Here is a 19,665-nt window from a genome sequence, read left to right as displayed (position 1 = left end):
TGTGTTTGTATGTGTGCGTGTGTGAGAGAGAGAGAGGTCCAGTAAGTGTGAAACAGTGTGTATCACTCCTCTAGTCTCTGTACCTTTGTTGTACGCCGGTCCAGTTCATTTTTAACACAAACACACACACACAGACACACATATATACACACAAGGACAGGATTCCCGCGCACACGCATCAACTCATACGCTCACTCTCACACATGCACATGTGTGCACACGCAGCAGGGAGAGGAAACTGCAACACAATGATAAGGTCTGGGAACACAATGGGCTCAGCAGTGCACAGACAGAAGCCAGGACCAGTTTAGCTCTGAAAGGTCAACAAGCCTCTCCAAGCTTTCATTCAGTTCCCCCAGTTATTATTGTTCAACATTATAATGATTACTCTGATGGCCTTTATTTTGCAAATGTGGGAGCCATCCGGAAATACCAGTGAAATATGAATATGCAGGCCAGACCAGAGAGGAGAGGAAAAAAGGTTACTTATTTTGGAGGGGGAACTTCTTTGACGTCAAGTTTCCCATGGCCTGGCCCAGCTTTGGATCGGACTTCAGGTTCATCAGAGAGCTCTGGTCAGGTGCCAAAGTCACGGACATCTGCTTGTTTCCACACAAAGGACTAATCATTCCTATCATGATCATGAATGTGCTACCAGACAAAACATTTTGAGAGTGCGACATATTTTTTTTGTCTTGCTTTTTGCTGGAGTTAAAACAATATGCAAGGACGAGCTGATAAATTGTTAACACATGTCAGATTAAAATACACTTTTAAGCTGCACCTTCAACCCATCAGAGGATCCTGGGTCACTTTGTGAAACTGTATTAACACAATGCGGCTTTACCTGTGTTGTAACAACAGCCAGTCAGAGGCAATCACATGACCCAGATAAAAGCATTCGAGATGACACAAATAGAAAGCATGGAACCAATAAACACATAACAATTACACTGAATCTAAGAATCCCAAAACCTTCGCTCTACAAACATTTATCATATCCAAACGTTTGGGCAAGTTAACGCGACCAGTGTTTCATTAGTCGGGATAGGGAAGTCTACGAACGAAACGAACACATACAAAACTTCAGACGAATAAAACACCTTTGAACATTTGTGCCTGAGCCACGTCAGATGATCACAAGTGAGCGGTGAAACCACAGCGAAGCAAGGATCAATCATGTTTATCTGAGTCACTCAGTGTTTATCCATCCCAAACAACCACATTACTTCGCTGTAGCCCTAAACTCACATTAGCGAGACAATGGCACAAGATTAATGTGACTGTGTCTGTACGTGTAAAATAAAGTCAACTCTCAGTTAATTCAGCACTTACCAGAGACTGACCACTGCTGCAGTCAGGTTGATATATAGGAGTGATGATAAATCCACTTTTTAATCCCAGTCTTTTTGTGAATCCTCTACATATGGACAAGACAAATTGTATATGACAAAATAAGTGTTGCAATTATTAAATCACACTGTGCATTTTTTCAGTTTTTTCTATGCTCTGCAGCTAAGATATAGAAATACTGACCAATGGACATCCCTCGTTTCATCGTCACCTTTTCTTATTTTACAATAAGGTACGCAAAAAGAGTAAATAATGATTAAGTAATTAACAAATCTACAGTGGGTAACTACTCTGTGATGGTGGTCATTACTTGAGGGTACCCAAAAAGAGTAACTATGATTCAGTTATTAGGAATTAATGAGTCATCACTAGTTCATGCCACTCAGTAGATGGTTGATAGTTAATCAAGAACAACTCATGAAGAAAGTAGTCAGTATGTTGATTTATGAACTAATCATTAGCTAATGATTCATTAACAAATTATCTCCCAGTCTGTTCTGCAGCAACTCATCGTTATCTACAATATAGTCCTCAAATCACAGTCCTTGAGTAAATAATCATTAACAATTAACTATCAAGGTGTTCCCAATCCATTCTTTACTCGCTCCTCAGTAACCACTACACCTTACTGTAAAGTGTTTCCAGCACTGCATTGTTGAGTGGAGGAGAACCTTCACCAGGCCATATAAGGTGCTGTGTGGCACTGATAATGACGTCTTTGTTGCATTGCATAGAGTGAGCCCATAGTAAGCCTTTTTACTGTTACTCTAATTGATGCCGCATCAAGACATCAATTCAGCCCACGAGTGGCGCCAACCTCGGGGGTCTGTCTGAGCGAGCGTCTGACTGATCCTCAAAGCAGTGAAGGAGCAGCGCAGGTCACAGCCCACTCCAAAATGTCACGGCCTCTTACATAATCCCTGCGTGTATTTTCCATCGTGGCACAGCAGCTATACCCTTCTCCCCGCTGTCAAGTCCTCCAACAAGACAAAAAGGTCAAGACATTAGAGAGGAGAGAATGGCTCTGGCAAGCCCGACTAGCATCGCGCGAAAGGTTAGCATGGAGAGTGGGAATTTGGATAAATAGAGAATAAGCTTTCTTGACCTCTCTCCCTGACCTGGATGCTGATGTATTGATTTTCTGCACAGTTTGTCTGTAAGTGACCTATGAAGTGTGTGTTCAAGTCTGAGAACGGCTTTGTTATACTGGTATGGTGAGTGGGCAACTGAACTGGACCTCAGAGGGTGGCTCAGACCACTGTCACACAAAGTGAGCAATTTGTCAGTTTAGTCATTTTACAGTGCATCAGTCATTGTTAACGGTGACACGCATCATGGATTCCATCATTCACTTTTAAGTGGCACCAGTCAAATTAACGTGACATGACATGAAAAAGCTTATATTTTTAATTCATGCTCCATGCCAATAAAGCTGACCTCTGCCAAATCACTTCTTGTTCCCTCCAAAAAATGTTCAACAAGCTCCAAAGCAATGCAAACCTCTGGGGACAAACAAAGCTTAAGAGATTGTTGCCAGTGTCTAAAAACAGCATGATTGAGAGCAGAAACGTTTGGTGATGTCAGCCGTTTTCTACTTAGATAGTAGTTTCTCACCATCTCCGAAAACTTCTGTAGCCCAAATATAGTTCTGCGGCTCAGGCTTACATGTGAACATCTTCTCTGAACGGGATGAGAATCTGTAATTGAAGAGGGTTGTTTTGCGTTGCCATGAGAGTGATGCTCTCTGCCACATGAAGATCTGTTCTTTTTCCACGTGTTCAAAAGCAGTAATCTCACCAAAGAGACAGACGATTGGAGCCTCGTAAGCGCTAATGACTGTTTGCTGATGTTCAAGGCAAACAGTCACCTGTGGTTATGTGAGATAAAGCAATTCCTTACAGTTTTTCATCTACGGTCCCACAGAAGCGTATGTCTCATGTAAATGTGTGTTTATGTGTGTCATGATCATCCCCTATAAAAGGACAAAATACCATACGTGCTGAGTAGTAAGAGGAATGTAGAGGACTGCACACACGTTCCGCATGTTTTGGCTCATTAACTACAATGGTTCACATTACTCTTCTGAAGCACACCATGAATTCAAGATTGATTTTCTATTATCCAGAAAGTGGAGGATTCCCTGAAGCGAAAATCGATCTGAAAAACTTTGCTGCACTTGAAAAAATGGTCAGGGCTAATGTAATCTGTGTAAGGAAATTTAAAGTTAATGGGCTAAAATGTTCTAAACCACAAACGTACAGGAGATAAGATACCTCACTCTTTTCCTGAAACATGTAAGAACTTCAATATAAATGTGCACTATGTATTTAAATGAAAACATTACGTTGAGAAAAAATACCAGTTTTGATGTCATGAGGTATATGCATTGTATGATACTCCTTAGGTGCACTGTGTTCCCTGTCTGGACCACTAGATGCACAGCTAACTGAGCTAACTGAGCTAACGGCCACTACAGTTAGCTGTCACTCTTGCAATACAATGTCCACTGTTTTTTTGTTTGTTTGTTTGTTTTTTGGTATGATTCCCGCAGGTGGCTAATTCTTACATATTGCACCTTCAAAACATTAAAAGCTTAACTAAAATGTTCAATGGAATATGAGAAAATAACTCTTTTGACATCTATGTTGCAGAGATATCTTCTGAAGTTAGCATGCTAACCACTAGCAAGGCCTACCCTGTCTACTTAAACCACTTTGTACTGCAAGAGGCGATAGTCTGATGTTATGGCTCCGGCCTCCGGAGGTGGGTGCTCATTGCTAACTGATGGCGTGAAGACAAGCACTCACCCAGCAGTCCGAGATGCCAATCCTGACAGATTTGGGGAAGCTAATAAAACCGCTAGCTGCACATTTTAACTGAGTGAACTAGCTTGCATGCCTTCAATTATCCAAAAACATGGCAACTATTCTGCATTTGCAGCCCATATTTTAGCAATGAAAACTGTGTTTGATACACAACAGTGTGAACATGCAAGCTCTTAAGCTTTGCAAAAAGATTGGGTCTGGCGCTATTGACTTCTTGACACAGTTGTTTCTGTGAAGCACCAGATGCCCAGTGTTTGCCGTGATTGCCTGGTGCTCCATACCTCTAGAACTCCCGGAGGAAGATGTGTGGTGTGTGTGGGAGAATAAATGTCCACTGGATTTGCATCAGTGCACATATAAATGAGGGGAGCCATACTTCATTGTCCATGTGCTTTTCACTCGCTCGTTAAAAGCTAATTTCTCCCCCCCCCCCACCACCACCACCACCATCTCCGTCCCCCTCCACCACCCCTCCTTCTTCCCTTAGCTCTCTGTCTTGTGCGATCAACAATAGTCTATTCTGTGCTGTCCCGTGCGAGTGGAGACACACCCAAAGCCAAGGCCACGGTGCGAGGGGAGATTGTTGGGTGGGGGCCAGCTGAGCAGGACACAGGCTCGATTCTCGTCTGGGAGCGTGGATCCTGCCTCGACAAGAGGGAAGAGGTGGTCTCATCTGTTTGGCTGTAAGTTCTGGCGGCCATTTACTGCGGTGACTCCACAACCAGGGGCACTTCTGCAGCTAAGTCAACAGGGCTACACGGAAAGATTTGGGGGTAGTTCAGAAAATAGAAATTACAACTTTATTGTTTTGTTGTTTTGTCATGTATTGAGACAGCTGTAAAACCTGGATGAAGTCTGGGCAATTAATACTAATACTAATGGATAAAAAGCAAGAAGCTAGAAAAGGGGGAAGGTTGAACATTTCAATGGTGACCTTATCCAGACAGGCCAAATGGTTACGAAAATGAAATGAATGGTTGAATAAGTTAGCAATTAATGTATAAATAGTTGAGATAGTCGAAACAAATAATTGAAATAGTTAGCTAAAAGTAGGGTAGGCCTATTGGATCAATGGTTAGCAGTAGCCTGATCAATAAATGGTTGGGGTCATTAGCAAAAAGTATTCGATATATAATTGAAATAGTTAGCTAAAGGTAATCAATAAATGGTTGAAATAGGCTAGTTAGCCAACAGTAATCAATAAAGTGTTGAAATATGCTAGTTTGCCAACAGTAATCAATAAATGGTTGAAATAGGCTAGTTAGCATACAGTAATCAATATTTTTTTGCAATAGGCTAGTTAGCCAACAGTAATCAATAATTGGTTGAAATAGGCTAGTAAGCTACAGTTATCAATAAATGATTGGAAAAGCTAGCTGCAAGTATTGGATAAATGAGTTACAAAGGGTAGTTAGCCAACAGTAATCAATGAATGGATTCTTAAACACACATACGGATGTTGAGGGCAGTGACTAATCCTAATCATTGGTGAATGAATGCTAAGGAATAGCTGATTAGCATACATTTAGGTTATCATTCTAAAATACCGAGGTTTATGTCAGTGCAGTGCAAAACCATGAGGAAAGGCCCTTCGAGCATCACAACCAATTAATTCAGTTGAGTTTTGTTTTTTGTGTTTGTAAACAGGCCCCCTGTCTGTTTACATCATCTGGTTGTTGGACCCCTAGAAGTCCCCACCTCTTCACAGGACTCCATCACACACACACTGAGGCTCGACCACAATACAGACCCTGATCCCAGCCGGGCCACACTGAAGGTCAGTCCATCGACCCGTTCTTCTCTATCGTGACATCTGTTCCTAAGTGCCACAGCTGGAGCCCCCCACACACTCTGCTGCTGCCTCCTCTGATAAGGCCAGTCTCTCTTCATTGTCCGATAACATAAATATGACACACCAACACACAATCTGAGGGTCCCTGTCTGCAGCGGCCGGCCTAATTATATAATTATCCCTTGTCTGATTGTGCCTGTGCAGCTGAGACGAGGGAGGGCCTTTGTGTGGCCGGTGGAATGCGGTGCGCTTGGCATTTTTCAGCGAAAGGGCAGCTTTCTGGAAGCTGCTGCCAGAGGAGAGGAGAGGAGGGTGAGATCACGGCTGCTGGTGCCCACTCCTCTCTTTTTCTCCTTCTCCTCTGTCTCTATCACTCGGTCCATCTTTCTGAGACTCTCTCGCCTGTCTCTTTATCTCCTCTTTGGATCTCTCACTTCTGGACAATCCCATCTCTCTTTCTCCCCGTCCTCTCCAAAAGAACTTAAAGTTTGCCCGCTGTCTTGCAGATGAAGTGGCCTTTTGGAGATGGAATGTGCAGGATTTGGCGCTCCGATGATAAGAGCTGACGGGCTGCACATAAGGGGGCTACCACTCCGATGTCTGATAGCGGACTCGGAGGCGACCGCTCGGCCGCGTGATAAGAAAGCATTGCTATTGTTTCTGGTGGGGAGCTGTTGAAGGGATAAGAGAGACTAGAGCACAAGCAGGTGTTAGGAGAGATTACAGCGCAGGCCTAGAAAGCATGTGTGCTATTACCTCCTCCTTGAATTAAAGTCAAAAGCAACAAGACGGGCATCACATAAACCATGTTCTCCTACGCTCCAATGGAGGATCCAGACCTTTTTCTGACATTTGCATCAAGGGCCTCCAAGTCTCTGCATGTCGCTACAGGTGATTTTTATGAGTTCTATGACTTTATCAGAAGCCTTTTATACTCGCTAATGAAAACAGCAGGGTTAAGGGTGTTGTGGCGCCGATGCTTTGCCCGTTAATTCCTCTGTAGGAGCTGCTGTGTAATTCAAGAACAGTATGTCATTTTAACAGGCCTCGCCAAGATGGGCCGGGCTTTAAATACAAATATTCACGCCAGCTGAATTTAAAGGGGCACTATGTAGATTTGGTGAAGAAGCTCAAAATTCTTTCTTTTATTAGGTAATAACACAAACATATCCATTTTTTCCATAACTGAATAAACAAGCTGTTCTCAGAGGAAAATAAGGTTCCAGGACACTGTTTGAAGCTGGAAAGGTGGCAGGGTCCGCCACATGTAAACAAAGTAAAACAGTATGAAACTGTGTTGTCCTTTCAGGTCAGTTTGTTTATTCGTGTTGAAAACAAAGATAGTTTGTTTATTTAGCTTGTTTAGGCTTAAAGTGCTCCTTTAAAGGTGCAATTTGTGAAATATTAGTTTTCCTTTTTTTTTAGATAAATTAAAATCACCAGCAGAATGTGAAGAAACAAGAGATTAAACATCATGTCAGACGTCCGTGTATTGCATCAGAGATATCAGCTCAAGTTAGCATACTAACCAGCTAGCCCCAGCCTGTCCTTTCTTCTAATACCACTCTATGCTCCCAGACCAGACTGCTAACTGTAGCTGCCATTAGCTCAGTTAGCCATGCATATGCTGCCCTTTATGCTTTGAGGAGTATGAATTCAAGAGATGGCCAATTCTTAGAAATTGTGTAAGATCCTTTAATTGGTTCAAGCATTTGTTGGGTCTCTGCGTCTGACATATTCAAAATGAGCTTCTTCCCCCAGTGTACGTCTGCGTGTACCACAAGTGTGACCTGAAGTTCATGTTGCACCAAACAAGTTCATTAGCGACCCAAAGACAGCACTGTTTAACCACAAGTGTAAAATCTGCGTGCTGCCTGCAGCACAAACACTGTTAACTAACAGCATTTGAGAAATTCCCATAGAATTCCGAGCTGTCCGTCTGATCCCTGTGCCCGCTCGTCAAAGCCCCCCTCTGGTGATCACACAGCATGGAGTATGTGAAAGAATGCTGCCGGGACATAGCAGGACACTGGGGGCCCAGTATTCCCATCTCAAGGCTCCCTACATGCCCCCAGTGATTTTTTCTTTTATTGACATCAACAAAATATGCAAACACGAGTGAAAATGTGATCGCAAAGTGCGACCAGAGTCCGTGCCAACAGACCCCATGACAGTATGTTTAAATAAACAGGGATCTAGGATGAGAGAAATAGTTTGAGCGCCGTGGCCAAGAGTAGGACCTCTCCCACTATCGGCACGGCTGTGAGAGCTCCATTGTTTTGGCCGTCTCAAATAGCCCTGACAAATCGTGCTGAATGTAGAACCTCTGTTTAAACTGGAGGCATCTTCCAAAAAAACATGCTGGCACGACACCAGAGCTGCATTTTCCCATCAGTGAAATGCTCGTCAGGGCAGCAGCGCTCCACGGCGCCCCCGCTGGACGGCGCTATTACTGAGGATGGTAGAAGGGCAACTCCTGATAATAAAGAGATACTCTGTAGTGGGGAAGAAAGACGATCTGAAGACTTAAACCTGAAGTAGCCTTTCATGGGGATTTTTTGCAAAGCTCGTCAACATAAAAGCACCACAAACATCACAGAACAGTTCTCATCTCGCATTATGTCATGGGGGAAATAACTCTCTTGCTAACAAAACCTTTCCTTCATACCTCCATCCTCCTTTTCTGTTCCCCTTCCTCCGCTGTAGCGCGCAGCTGACAGGTGGAGGGTGAGGGAGAAAATGACCAGACTTTTCCTGGTATTCACTGTCTATGCACTAATCATGAGCTCTGGCTACACTGTAAAGATGGAGACAGTGTTATAGAGTGTGACGTAGCGCGCTGAGAGAGGGGTGCCCGGGGGTTTACTGGACAAAAAAAATGAGAGGATGTAATGTATATGCGTGAACGGCTGAACTGTGAATAAATCAGTTGTGTATTGTTCCATTTAAATGGTGATTATTGAATAGAAGTTGAGACACTGTGAGGAGCGAACGGTGGCTGAACGGTGCCACCTTGTGTTAGCTGTATTTATTGCAGTATTTGGCAAAGACTGGCTTTACAAATTCAGTCAGATCACATGCAGCTTAGAGAAAAGACAAGATAAAACATTATGTCTTATTATGTCTTTCCTCACTAGCTAAAGAGTGACTTTTGAAAGTCAAACGAAATAAAATACAATTATGAATGTATTGTGTGTTCTTTAATGTGTGAGTCATGTAATGGCAAGATGACCAAAAAAAGGGGAAATGGTGGTCTTATAAACATTTGAGACATGAGAAAATAAAGTGCACAACAAGGTTATAATACAGTTAAATACCAAAAACAATAATTAGTAATTAGAGTAAAAAAACTCTCCACTGAGTGACTGAAAAGCACTAAAACAGCAATATTCTGTACAGCAACTGAATGTGTACATCATGAATCTAGTGTACAGGCATCAAGCCTACGTTAAAGGCAACGTGGCAACAAGTCTGTGGGTTTTGAACCACATGCACTCGTAGTTGCACGTGTGCGCCTGTTCAGGAAAGTGCGTTTGTAACATAACCGTTGATTTCTATTGTCGAAGGCCTGTGCTCATGTTCAAGAGCTCCCTTCTGTACCGTGAGCTGGTGGCAGTCGATGTGTCTGAACTCGGCTGCGAAAAGGCCAAACAGGCAGAAGAACAGCATGACCAGGATCCATTCACAGATGGCAGCTGCAGAGTAACGGCCTGTAAAGTGGAGAACGGCCACTGAGAGTGGTCAAGGAATATGATACTTAGTAAAAGCACAATGACAATAAATTCAACAGCAAAGGGTTCACGGGCACTTTCAAAACCTGCTCTGTGGTGCATGTTGTCACTTTTGTATGACTCAGTGTGGTCCCAGTTTTTATTGTATGATATTATGTTGTACCTGTCTGTCTGTAGTTTCCTGTTCTGGTTTATTCTTGAGTGGTGGCAAACAACTGAGGGACCTTACATAATAAAATACTGTCCACCTCAGGCTTTATGGGCTACATGTACCATGCTATACAAAATGAGCTAAATCTATAGTAACAATAAATAGAGAAAGAATCCCAATATGGTGTTGCAAAGAGAAACAGCGAGCTAACAGCTAGATACAAATAGTTGAAAAAGTAATAGAGCAAGTAATAGATAAGTGATTTAAAAAGATAGCCAAGCTAACGTTTTTGGAAATATTTTGCTAAAAGTAATGGATAGGCTAAATGGTAAAATAGCCAACGTAGCTCACTGTAATGGATAAATAGTCAGGTAACTAACTAATAGTTAAAATAGTTAACTAAAAGTAACAAATTGATAAATGCTAAGCTAAGCGAGTATTTAGTATTTAAACAGTAGAAAATAGAAAGATAACAGTAATAGATAGCATAAATGGTTAAATTAGCTTAAAGTGCTTTATAAACAGTTGGAAATTGTAGGCTAGCAGAAGTGATTAGGCTACACTGTTTGGCTAAAGGTGCATAATGGCTGAAATAGTTACACATACACACAGCTGTGTGTATTGCACTTGTAGTTGCAACAATATGCACAGGCTCCTTTATAAATACTCTCTTTTTTCTATTGAATATAATATTAATATCAAGTATCAACTTGGTGTTGGATTCTATATTCACCTAATACTTTTTCTTTAAGTTGTTCAGATATGAAGGATACTGAGGATAATCGAGACGGTGCAGAGGATGCAGCAGATCGCCCTGACAGGCCCAGCATAGCATCGATCCTTCGCTGGCTGAGCCCGATAAGTTAGATAAAGCTGTACCCAGAAGTAGGCCAAGCCGAGGAAGAAAGCTAGGAACGTCCCCAACAGGTGAAGACTCCGCACCACTGACGGCTAGGTGGGCATGGGCAGAGGAAGAAGTGATTTTAGAGAGTGCAGACTGATAATGTCGGCTTAAAAAAATAAAATGTAATTATTTCATTATGATCAATTTATTCTTTGAAGCCATTACCTGGAAGTTTCCGAGGACAGAGATTCCTACTGAGGAGATGAATCCCAAAACAATGCTGGCAACGTTGGCCTTTCCATGGTCGCCAAAATCCTTAACCTGCTGGAAACGGATCACCACGATCCACACAGCTGAGGGACGCAGACAGAGAGGACACCTAGACATCCGAAAACTGTTTGTGTCCACAGCTGAAGCATGTGATGGACAGAGCTTAAGATAAAGGACTGCTACAACCAGTAATGTCTACATATATCTGTCATTACCTAAAACCGAGCAGATGTTGCAGACCTGGGAGAAGAGACAGCTCTGAGGGGTGTAGGTGCCACATTCACTTCAGGGAAGATGGAGAAAATTGAATCGCTTTCATTTTTACATTAACTTGGAACATAATGATCTGGCTTGTTTGGTTCATTACCACCTGCTTACTCAGTATCAGCTCACTGTAACCACTTCATCTGTTCTTCGTCACCAACCTGATGTAAGGGACTCCCTCTGTCAGGTTGACCGATCCGTTTGTTACAGATACAGCAAACCTGATGGGAAGAAATGTGAAAGCTCAGCTCGCACTTATTTATTTCGTGATGGGATCCAATTCATCTTCATACTATTAAATTTAAAGAAATATAAATGGTAATGCTTTAGATTATGGTCCCCAAACTACAGGATAAGTGTCAAGTATGTACAAGGTACCAAGAGAAACAATTGAGGCCTTCCAGAGGTTAGAAATAAATGACACTATTTTAAATATGGAGTACCAACTTACAAGCCAGCAAACTGTTTTCAGTGAAAACAAACATTTCATAATCTGAGCGTGTCGGGCAGAGTGAGTGACAATGCACAAGGAAGTCGGTCAATTAAGGGAACTTCTGACCCAAGTACTGTTTTTGTCTCATTACAACGCAATAATGAAGGTTTTCACATTTGGTTCCACCATTGAGCTCTAGTCTTGGTCTTCCAGGTGGTGAAGTTTGGGCACCCTTGTGCTACGGCCTTCACAGTCACCAACTCTTGTCCAAAGTGGGAACCAACGCTCTCCACCATCATCATCAATACAGAGATGATAAGAGAAGAACGAAGTCCAACCCTTCAAGTTGAGGTCTTGAGGCTTGTACAATAAATGTCACGGTGCACTGAAGCTGTTCTGGTGGCACTTTTTACATTTTGCAGACGCATTTGTCCAAAGCAACTTAAAGTAATTCATACATACATACGTACATACATACACCTTGCATGGTGGCTGCCATGCAAGGCGCCAGCCAGCACATCAGGAGCAGTTTGGGGTTCAGTATCTTGCTCAAGGACACTTTGACATGCAGACAAGGGAAATCAAACCAGCGACCCTCCGTTCAAAGGACGCTGGCTCTACCCCTGAGCCACAGCCGCCCCTTTACTTTATCAAGACTCTCTAACCTGTAATCCATCTGACATACTGTCATTTGTTTCTCTAAAGGGATTACCATATAAATGAATAGATCAAATAAATATTACAAATTATGTGTAAATATGAATATAAAAACGCAAAACTCAGTGAAAAGAGCCAGTTATACTCACACAGTCCAGATGCCAACAGTACCAAAGAGAGCCATGCAGACGGGGAGTAAAGCCCACAGCCACATGTTGCACTACAGCTGCTGCTTAGTTCATATGGAGGAGAAACATGAACAACTGTCACCTCTCACATATAAAACAAGCTGGTCACATGGAAAGTAAAAACACAAAGAGAGAAGAAACCAAAGACAGTGGTTAAATCTTGTAATTTAAGAGTGTGTGTATATGTGTAAGAGAAAAACATTTGTACTCACTGTGATGAGTAATGACTGGTTAAAGATTCAAACACGGATCTATTAGAACTTCATTGAGAGTAGCTCATCATCGTCGCCATTACCATAATAACACAAATAGATGAGGTCGGCTCAGATATGACCGCACTTTGTCCCGACGTTACACACAAAGTAAACACTGCGAGGGAGGAGGGTGTAGACCGAGGGGGGCTCAATATTAGAGAAAGTAGCCATTCTTAACAACAAACCAAATAAAGCACCTGGAATTCTTAAAGTGGTGCACTACACCACAAAGTACGGTAACACGACTGGTTATATCCGAGAGCTGGGCTGGACTTTGAGCCGCTGTTTTTTTTTTTTTTTTTCTAGATTTACAACCTCTTATGAATTCTGACAGTGTGTTTCCTCCCCTCTACAGTTAACCTTTTCCTTTCTGTTAACTGAAAACAAACCTCAATGTGTAAGCGATTTGAACCGGAAGCCAAATTACCCAACAGTACAAGTTAGAATGAGTGGGGAAAACAAAAGGTCTTCGCAACCATCTTCAGGCCTCAGGATTATGTCACGATCAACCATAAATATTAAGTAATATACGTGTGACTAAATAAATCACTTCAATATTTAATTGGTATGTTAATAATTACAATGCAGGCTTGCACATGTGACCTTTGGTTCTAGTCAGTAAGGTTGATGGAATCCAGATGTTATCTACCTCTATTTGTTTGTATGTTCAAAGAAAAAAAATGTAACACTGTGTATGAATTGGATGAACAAATTCTCTGACAGGGATAAATTATTGCAAATGTTTTTTTCTTTATTGAGGCCACACACCATGAAGTCTTGTTTTCTTGTCTACATTATCGGACGTGTTTGTGTGCGTTAGAGCTCAAGCTCGATCTTGACATCCATCTTCGCCCTATAAGGCTCCAGCAGGGGGTGGACTTCTTCAGACAGGAACCTGGTCACCTGGACACGGCAGGGAGAAAGAATATATTACACACTATCATGTTTGACACTCTAAATGTGCTTTTGGGAAAAATTTTAAGAAGGGGTTACTGAAAACATTCCGCCACTGAATGTGGTTCTCCATCTCATCCCCTTCTGTTGCATTCACGTCACAACACAACTGTTGTTCCAGTCATCTGCCCCCTCAAGTGGTTGCTAGATTGTTGTGGCTAACCTCGTTAGTGAACGATAACCTCGCTAATGCTAGCTAAAGCCAAGGTCAAGGTCACTAACACCAGCACACACTGATATTACTAATAGCTAGCACTGACATCACAAATACTGGCTAGCTAACATAAGGCGGTAAAGGTGCTGGGCGCATACTGAAGGAAATCAGCCATTTTCAAGTTGTTGTTTTTTTTTCCTTCCACAAACTGGCAACCACCAAAATGTCTGACACTGACAAAACACAGATACCATGTGATTACAGCAGCGTTATACTATTGGCTCGCAAACCTTGTTGAGATGCTGGAACCAACTGTGAGAATTCTTATACTGAGATAAACAAAACTATCAATTTGGACCTGACAAATCTTATAAAATTACACAATAATAAAAAAGAGGAAAAGAGATATTTTTACTCTGCACCCTACTGCAAGCTCTGTAGATGTATTATTCTTTTTCAATTATTTGTGTACTCTATGTATGTATAGACACCCAAAATTTAAAAAACACTGAATGACAGAGGAGCTAGAATAAAAATGCAGCGCTGTTCATGTTGTACCTGCTGGGGAGCACGGCCGATAAAGGTCTTGGGGTCCAGAATGGCGTCCAGCTGGCCCAGAATGGGGGCAAAGTAGGGGTCTCGCTGGACTCTGGCCAGCAGGTCGTTATCACCGCCCTCCTGTTTGACAACAGCTGCTGCCTCCTGGGACAGAACACGGATCTTCTCATGGCAGTCCTGAAGGAAATAGAAATATACTGTGTGAAGCACAAAAGCTGATTCCAAAAGGTCAGATGTTTTGTTTTTTTGTTTTTTACACTACAAACGTATAACCGCACACAAATACCTGTCTGTTCCCTCCAGCCTTCACCATGGCCATGATGATGTTCTCTGTGGCCATGAAGGGCAGCTCATGGCGGATGTGTCTCTCGATGACTTTGGGGTAGACCACCAGACCCTCTGTGATGTTCTGCAGGGTGCTGAGGATGATGTCCGCCGTCAGGAAGGACTCAGGAAGGGAGATCCTCCTGTAAAGGAACAAGGGGTAAAATGAGTAAACATGAACAAGTATCCACTCGGTCAAGTACCAAGTGAGAGCCCAGATACCTTTAAAGAGACAGTTCACAGCAAAAAATTAAAACTCAACAACTTGACAACTAACTACAAGCTGGTAAGGAGTACCAGAAGATAAAGGTGAGAGGAGAATTGTGTCTTTTCATTTTACCGTGAATTGTCCCTTTAACTGATCACGTGACGAATAAGTCTTAGCTTGTTAGTCAATGATACTGAAACATGGACATCAAACTATCTCATCAAAGTCAAGCACACTATCGTGTCTGTGACCTGTTGGCGCTGTCGTCCAGCGTCCTCTCCAGCCACTGCACGGCTGCCGTTTGCAGCGGGTCGGACATCAGCGCCAACAGATGTCGGGCCAAGCTGCAGCAGCGCTCTGCACGCATGGGGTTCCTCTTGTAGGGCATGGCACTGGAACCTGCCGGAGCAAAGACACCATCATTCTGGCACACTGCTTGTGCTAGAGGGTGGCGCGTCTTTGGATTTCTGAGTGTTATGCGACTGTATGAGGTGAGTGACTGTACCAATCTGCTCTTTCTCGAAAGGCTCCTCAATCTCCTTCAGGTTGGCGAGCAGGCGGATGTCCGTGCAGATCTACAGGCAGAGGGATAAGAGATGAGAAAGAAGTCAGACAAAGGGCTGCTTCATCATAACACATACAGATTACACACCACTAGGTGGCAGCATTACTGTATGTTTGTCCAGCTGCTGCAGTGTACCTTGTGAACAGTAGCTCCTAAACTGGCCAATGTGGACAGACAGTCTATGTCCACCTTGCGGCTGTAGGTCTGTCCAGTCACCAGGTAGGATCTGTGAAGCAACGGGACAACATCATCAGGGATAATAAACAGAGCAAGTCTCTGTAGCTCTTTAAATGACACAAGCCTTGTTTTAGCTGTGGCGGCTAAAAATCACATTTCTTCTAGTAAATGAACTGGTGAATTACAGAATATTGTTAATCTCCCCCACTTCAGTAAAGAACTCACTTTTTGAAGGCAGCCATCTCTGTCACCAGTCTGTCGAGCTCCTCCACCTGGAGAAATAAAATGATGAAATGTGGGAATTGTTTACATTAAATCCCTCATGACTGAAAGGGGCAATATGTAAACGTGTAAGCTAAAAAACAAAAAACAAGCTCCCAGTCCGAACTGCTAGCTGCACGGTTAGCTAACTAACTAACTAACGGCAGCTACAGTAAGCAGCAAGTAGTGGTTACCCTGGTGATATGCCGCCCCCTATTTCATTTTGAGTACGACAGGTGTTGACAGGTAGCAAATTCTTGTACATTGCATCTTAAAATAATAATCTCTGTCAACATGCCTGGTTATAGATGATTTTTACCTTCTCATGGTCCCCCTGAAAGAGCTGCAGGAAGCTGGCCTGGGTGCCGGTGGTCCCCTTGACTCCCCGGAAACGCAGGTCGTCGCGGGCTCGCTGCAGGTTGCGCATGTCCATGGTCAAGTCCTGCAGCCACAGACATGCGCGCTTCCCCACCGTGGTCAACTGGGCGGGCCTGTAGGGAGAGAGGGAGCACACAGGCGGCGGCCATCAACCAAATGTAACAGATTTCAAAAGCGGCTGTGTAAACACTATGTGTTCGTTATCAGACAAATATGTCAGATAACAACATGACGACAACAAACAACACTGCAAACAGGGTGCGTCTGATGAGAGGACATGCAGCTGTGTTCAGACTCACTGGTAGTGTGTGAAGCCGAGCGTGGGTAGGTTAGCGTTCTTCTCTGCAAACGTTGCCAGTCTGTCAATGACTCTGGCCAGCTGTGGAAAGAAGAACAAAGGGCTTAAGTGCTGATTTATTACATAATACATATTATTAGTCATCCCCATATGTTCATAAGCTTAATTCTGGTTTATGTGACAAAACACTGCATTTCAATTATTTCTACATTGTTGACTTGTTACTAAGCAGCTGGGGCTTACAAAGAAGAGAAAAACATGCCTCCATTTCCACCAATTCCATAGAAGGGAGTGTGTGTGTTTTCAGTCGAACAGCTGGGGCTCACCTTAGGCAAGAGAATGTCAAATCCATCACGCAGCATAATCAGATCCTGAGCAGGAAAAGCAGAACAACTTAGAGAGCATGAAACCCTTTTAAGAAACAATAAATGTAATCCCAAAACAGGAATTGGATTTTCTAGATGGGACTTGTTTTTTCAAGGGCAAGCTGGAGAGAAAATATGAGATTATGGATCATGTAACCAAGGCTGTAGCAGCGTGTGCGGCGTCAATCGTAATTACAGTATTGTCTCCAACATAGCAGGAGGTGGCGCCGAGGTGGATGATGGGAGCAGCAGTGGGGCAGCAGTGTGCGAATGTGTGGACGTGGGCCATGACATCGTGCCTGAGCTTGCGCTCCTCTTCGGCCGCCATGGCGAAGTCGATGTCCTTTTCATGGCTCACCATCTCCTGAATCTGTTCGTCTGTGATGGGCAGACCCAAAGCCTGAGGAGGACACACATAATATTGAAGACAATTTGAAACATGTGTTTTCGATTCAGTGTCATATCTGAAATTATGAATTACTTTTTTTCACAATTTTCTGACATTTTATAGATTCTACAGAGGATCGACTGATAATGAAAATAATCGGTAGTTGTGGCCCTAGTTTCAGCTTCTCAAATGAGAGAGTTTAAGAAGCAGGTAATCTGGGCAAAGGTGAGACGACTGCTTCCAGTTCCATGTCCAAAAAAGAGACAGAGAGTCTGTTGATAACATCAGTCAACCTTCTGTCTTGTCTTGACGGGCATGTGCTCGCCTCATGAGAAGGCTCTCAATATCCTGATTAGATTACAGTCTTTTTCCATTTGGACAGGGTCATGAGATGGAACCACAGAATGGATTCACTGAGAAATCGAGCTCAACTCCTGAGAGTACCTCACCCCCCCATGATTCCACAGAGTCCAAGCTCTAACGACGTCAAACTCTGCTGTGTCAAAGGTCAGACTGTGTGCAGTCCGATTCCAAGCACACAGCGACTCGGTACAAGAAATGTCACTGAAGAAGACAAACATTGCTTTGAGGGAAAAGGCTACAGAGGAACGGCTGGGCTGGTTTTAGGCCAGTAAACGCAGCCTCTCCGGGGGCGGTCTCCTGTTACTGTGACATTCGCTGCATGCTATTTTCACACACTAACCACACAGAGGGGGCCACAGGCCTCGCTAAATGTGAACAGGCAAACTGTAGCGAAGGAAGAACTCAATATACAGAACAATAACAAAAGATGGACTCAGATAATCTGTTCTGATTAGTGATGTGAGGTGATGCATGTGAGACAGGGTCCGTCAACAGTCAACCCCACCTGACCTCTTTAATACGTCGAGTGCAGGAAGCCCTCAGCGGAATTAAGAGAATTACAGAATTAGATTTTGCTACAGAGAAATATGTTAATATAGATATTTTATAAATCATCAGCGGCTACAAAGTTCAGTGGTTGTTGATCAACTGTGAGAGTTAAAACGTGGGCCTGGTATCACACAGCTGTTTGGGAGCTAAATGTCAAGATGATTCAGAGGTGATTTCCAACAACCCCTGAAGTGTGCACAACAACTTCTCATTCTGTGGAGCAAAACCTTCTTCAGACCCACAGGAACTGAGTCAAAGTTCTGGTGAAAACCACAAGTTTCCAAATGAAAGAAATCCATGAAAACTGAGATTCGGGGGAAATCATGAAGAATATTTCCACTTGATGCAGTGGTGCAGAAATTAAAAAAAAAAAAAAAAAAAAAAAAAATTGAGGCGTGTTAGGTTTGAACATCTCCTATATTCTTCTATATATTCTGATAATGATTGTAAACCTTTTCCATTTATCTCAGTAAAGAATGTGGATGGTGTTTGCTGTATGACAGGGCACTGAGGGGAGGAAAAGTGTCTAAATGGTGAAAAAAAAATAACATTTGATAGAACATCTGATTTGAGATGTTGTAAGATGTTAATGTAGACATGTACTGTTTACTGTGCATGTGACCTCATTGTAAACATTAGAAATCTGAGTTTGTATGTCTTCTCCAAAAGTGCATACTGACCCTTTAAAATATTGTTATGAATGCAAGTCCCTCCTAGCTGAGACGTGTGCATTGTTACACTTTATGCTTAATGTTCACTGTTCTCTGGTTATTGCATGGCACAAGAAGCAGAGGAGGACCGTGAACAGTTCATAAATAACGTTAGGGGTCCTCCTTAAAACTATATTTAGAGCAGGGAACTTGATAGGGCTCTCTGAAGGTCGCACACTATAGTTCATAGGACTTATAAAGCATGGAACAAGTGCATATAGAGCGAACACGACAACGATGGCCAGGGCACACGCCATGGTTGCTATAACTGAGCCACAATGTGTCAAACCTTCTCAGCCTTGGCCAGGTAGATCCACAGCTTCCTCCAGGTCGTGAATTTCTTCCTGTCACTGAAGTTGTACGCCATTTCCTTGCTGGCATACCTGGACACCAGCGGCGAGCGGTACTTCATGAACTCGTCGGCTCCCTCCATGCTCGCAAGACGTGGTTGTGTCCGCTAAAAAAAACGAGAGAAGTCCGCCTACACACACCTACACACACCGACACACACTATTGCTTGCCGAGAGGCTGCGCCGACTGCAGCTCCCGGCATCACATGGAGGAGGACGACGCGCGTTTTTACGACAGTACAATCCGGCGTACGGCGTGAGGTCAGAGGGACGTCCCGTAAATGGTGTACGGCAGAGTAGC

General features: G+C 43.1%; 2 protein-coding genes and 1 long non-coding RNA gene across 6 annotated transcripts; 1 reads left to right on the top strand and 2 right to left on the bottom strand.

Moving 5' to 3' along the window:
* Positions 1 to 4,716: 4,716 nt before the first annotated feature.
* Positions 4,717 to 10,714, top strand: LOC119013953. Its single transcript, XR_005072861.1, has 3 exons — positions 4,717 to 4,861; positions 5,826 to 5,955; positions 10,605 to 10,714. It is a non-coding gene; the product is annotated as an uncharacterized LOC119013953 (long non-coding RNA).
* tmem150b (transmembrane protein 150B) lies at positions 8,956 to 13,354 on the bottom strand. Of its 4 annotated transcripts, none has more exons than XM_037088880.1 (7): positions 12,721 to 13,354; positions 12,470 to 12,609; positions 11,392 to 11,451; positions 11,182 to 11,249; positions 10,922 to 11,049; positions 10,626 to 10,803; positions 8,956 to 9,701 (listed from the first exon to the last, which is right to left on the bottom strand). In XM_037088880.1, exons 2-7 carry the CDS (start codon positions 12,532 to 12,534, stop codon positions 9,490 to 9,492), a joined length of 711 nt encoding a protein of 236 aa, XP_036944775.1. In that variant the 5' UTR covers positions 12,535 to 12,609; positions 12,721 to 13,354; the 3' UTR covers positions 8,956 to 9,489. The 4 variants fall into 4 exon arrangements, with proteins under 4 accessions (XP_036944775.1, XP_036944774.1, XP_036944776.1 ...); XM_037088879.1 differs by having other exon boundaries at positions 12,470 to 12,549; XM_037088881.1 differs by lacking the exon at positions 12,721 to 13,354 and having other exon boundaries at positions 10,922 to 11,075; positions 11,345 to 11,451; positions 12,470 to 12,554.
* Positions 13,355 to 13,490: 136 nt separating this feature from the next.
* adsl (adenylosuccinate lyase) lies at positions 13,491 to 19,591 on the bottom strand. The gene is made up of 12 exons (XM_037088878.1): positions 19,304 to 19,591; positions 17,201 to 17,404; positions 16,966 to 17,010; positions 16,641 to 16,720; positions 16,283 to 16,454; positions 15,928 to 15,974; positions 15,661 to 15,751; positions 15,466 to 15,535; positions 15,212 to 15,359; positions 14,715 to 14,895; positions 14,429 to 14,605; positions 13,491 to 13,665 (listed from the first exon to the last, which is right to left on the bottom strand). Exons 1-12 carry the CDS (start codon positions 19,445 to 19,447, stop codon positions 13,579 to 13,581), a joined length of 1,446 nt encoding a protein of 481 aa, XP_036944773.1. The 5' UTR covers positions 19,448 to 19,591; the 3' UTR covers positions 13,491 to 13,578.
* Between the last annotated feature and the right edge of the window lie 74 nt (positions 19,592 to 19,665).

The sequence above is a fragment of the Acanthopagrus latus genome, chromosome 23 (genome assembly GCF_904848185.1).
Source record: "Acanthopagrus latus isolate v.2019 chromosome 23, fAcaLat1.1, whole genome shotgun sequence".
In the NCBI taxonomy this organism is placed as follows: Eukaryota; Metazoa; Chordata; class Actinopteri; order Spariformes; family Sparidae; genus Acanthopagrus; species Acanthopagrus latus.
This window is presented reverse-complemented; position numbering and strand designations above follow the sequence as displayed.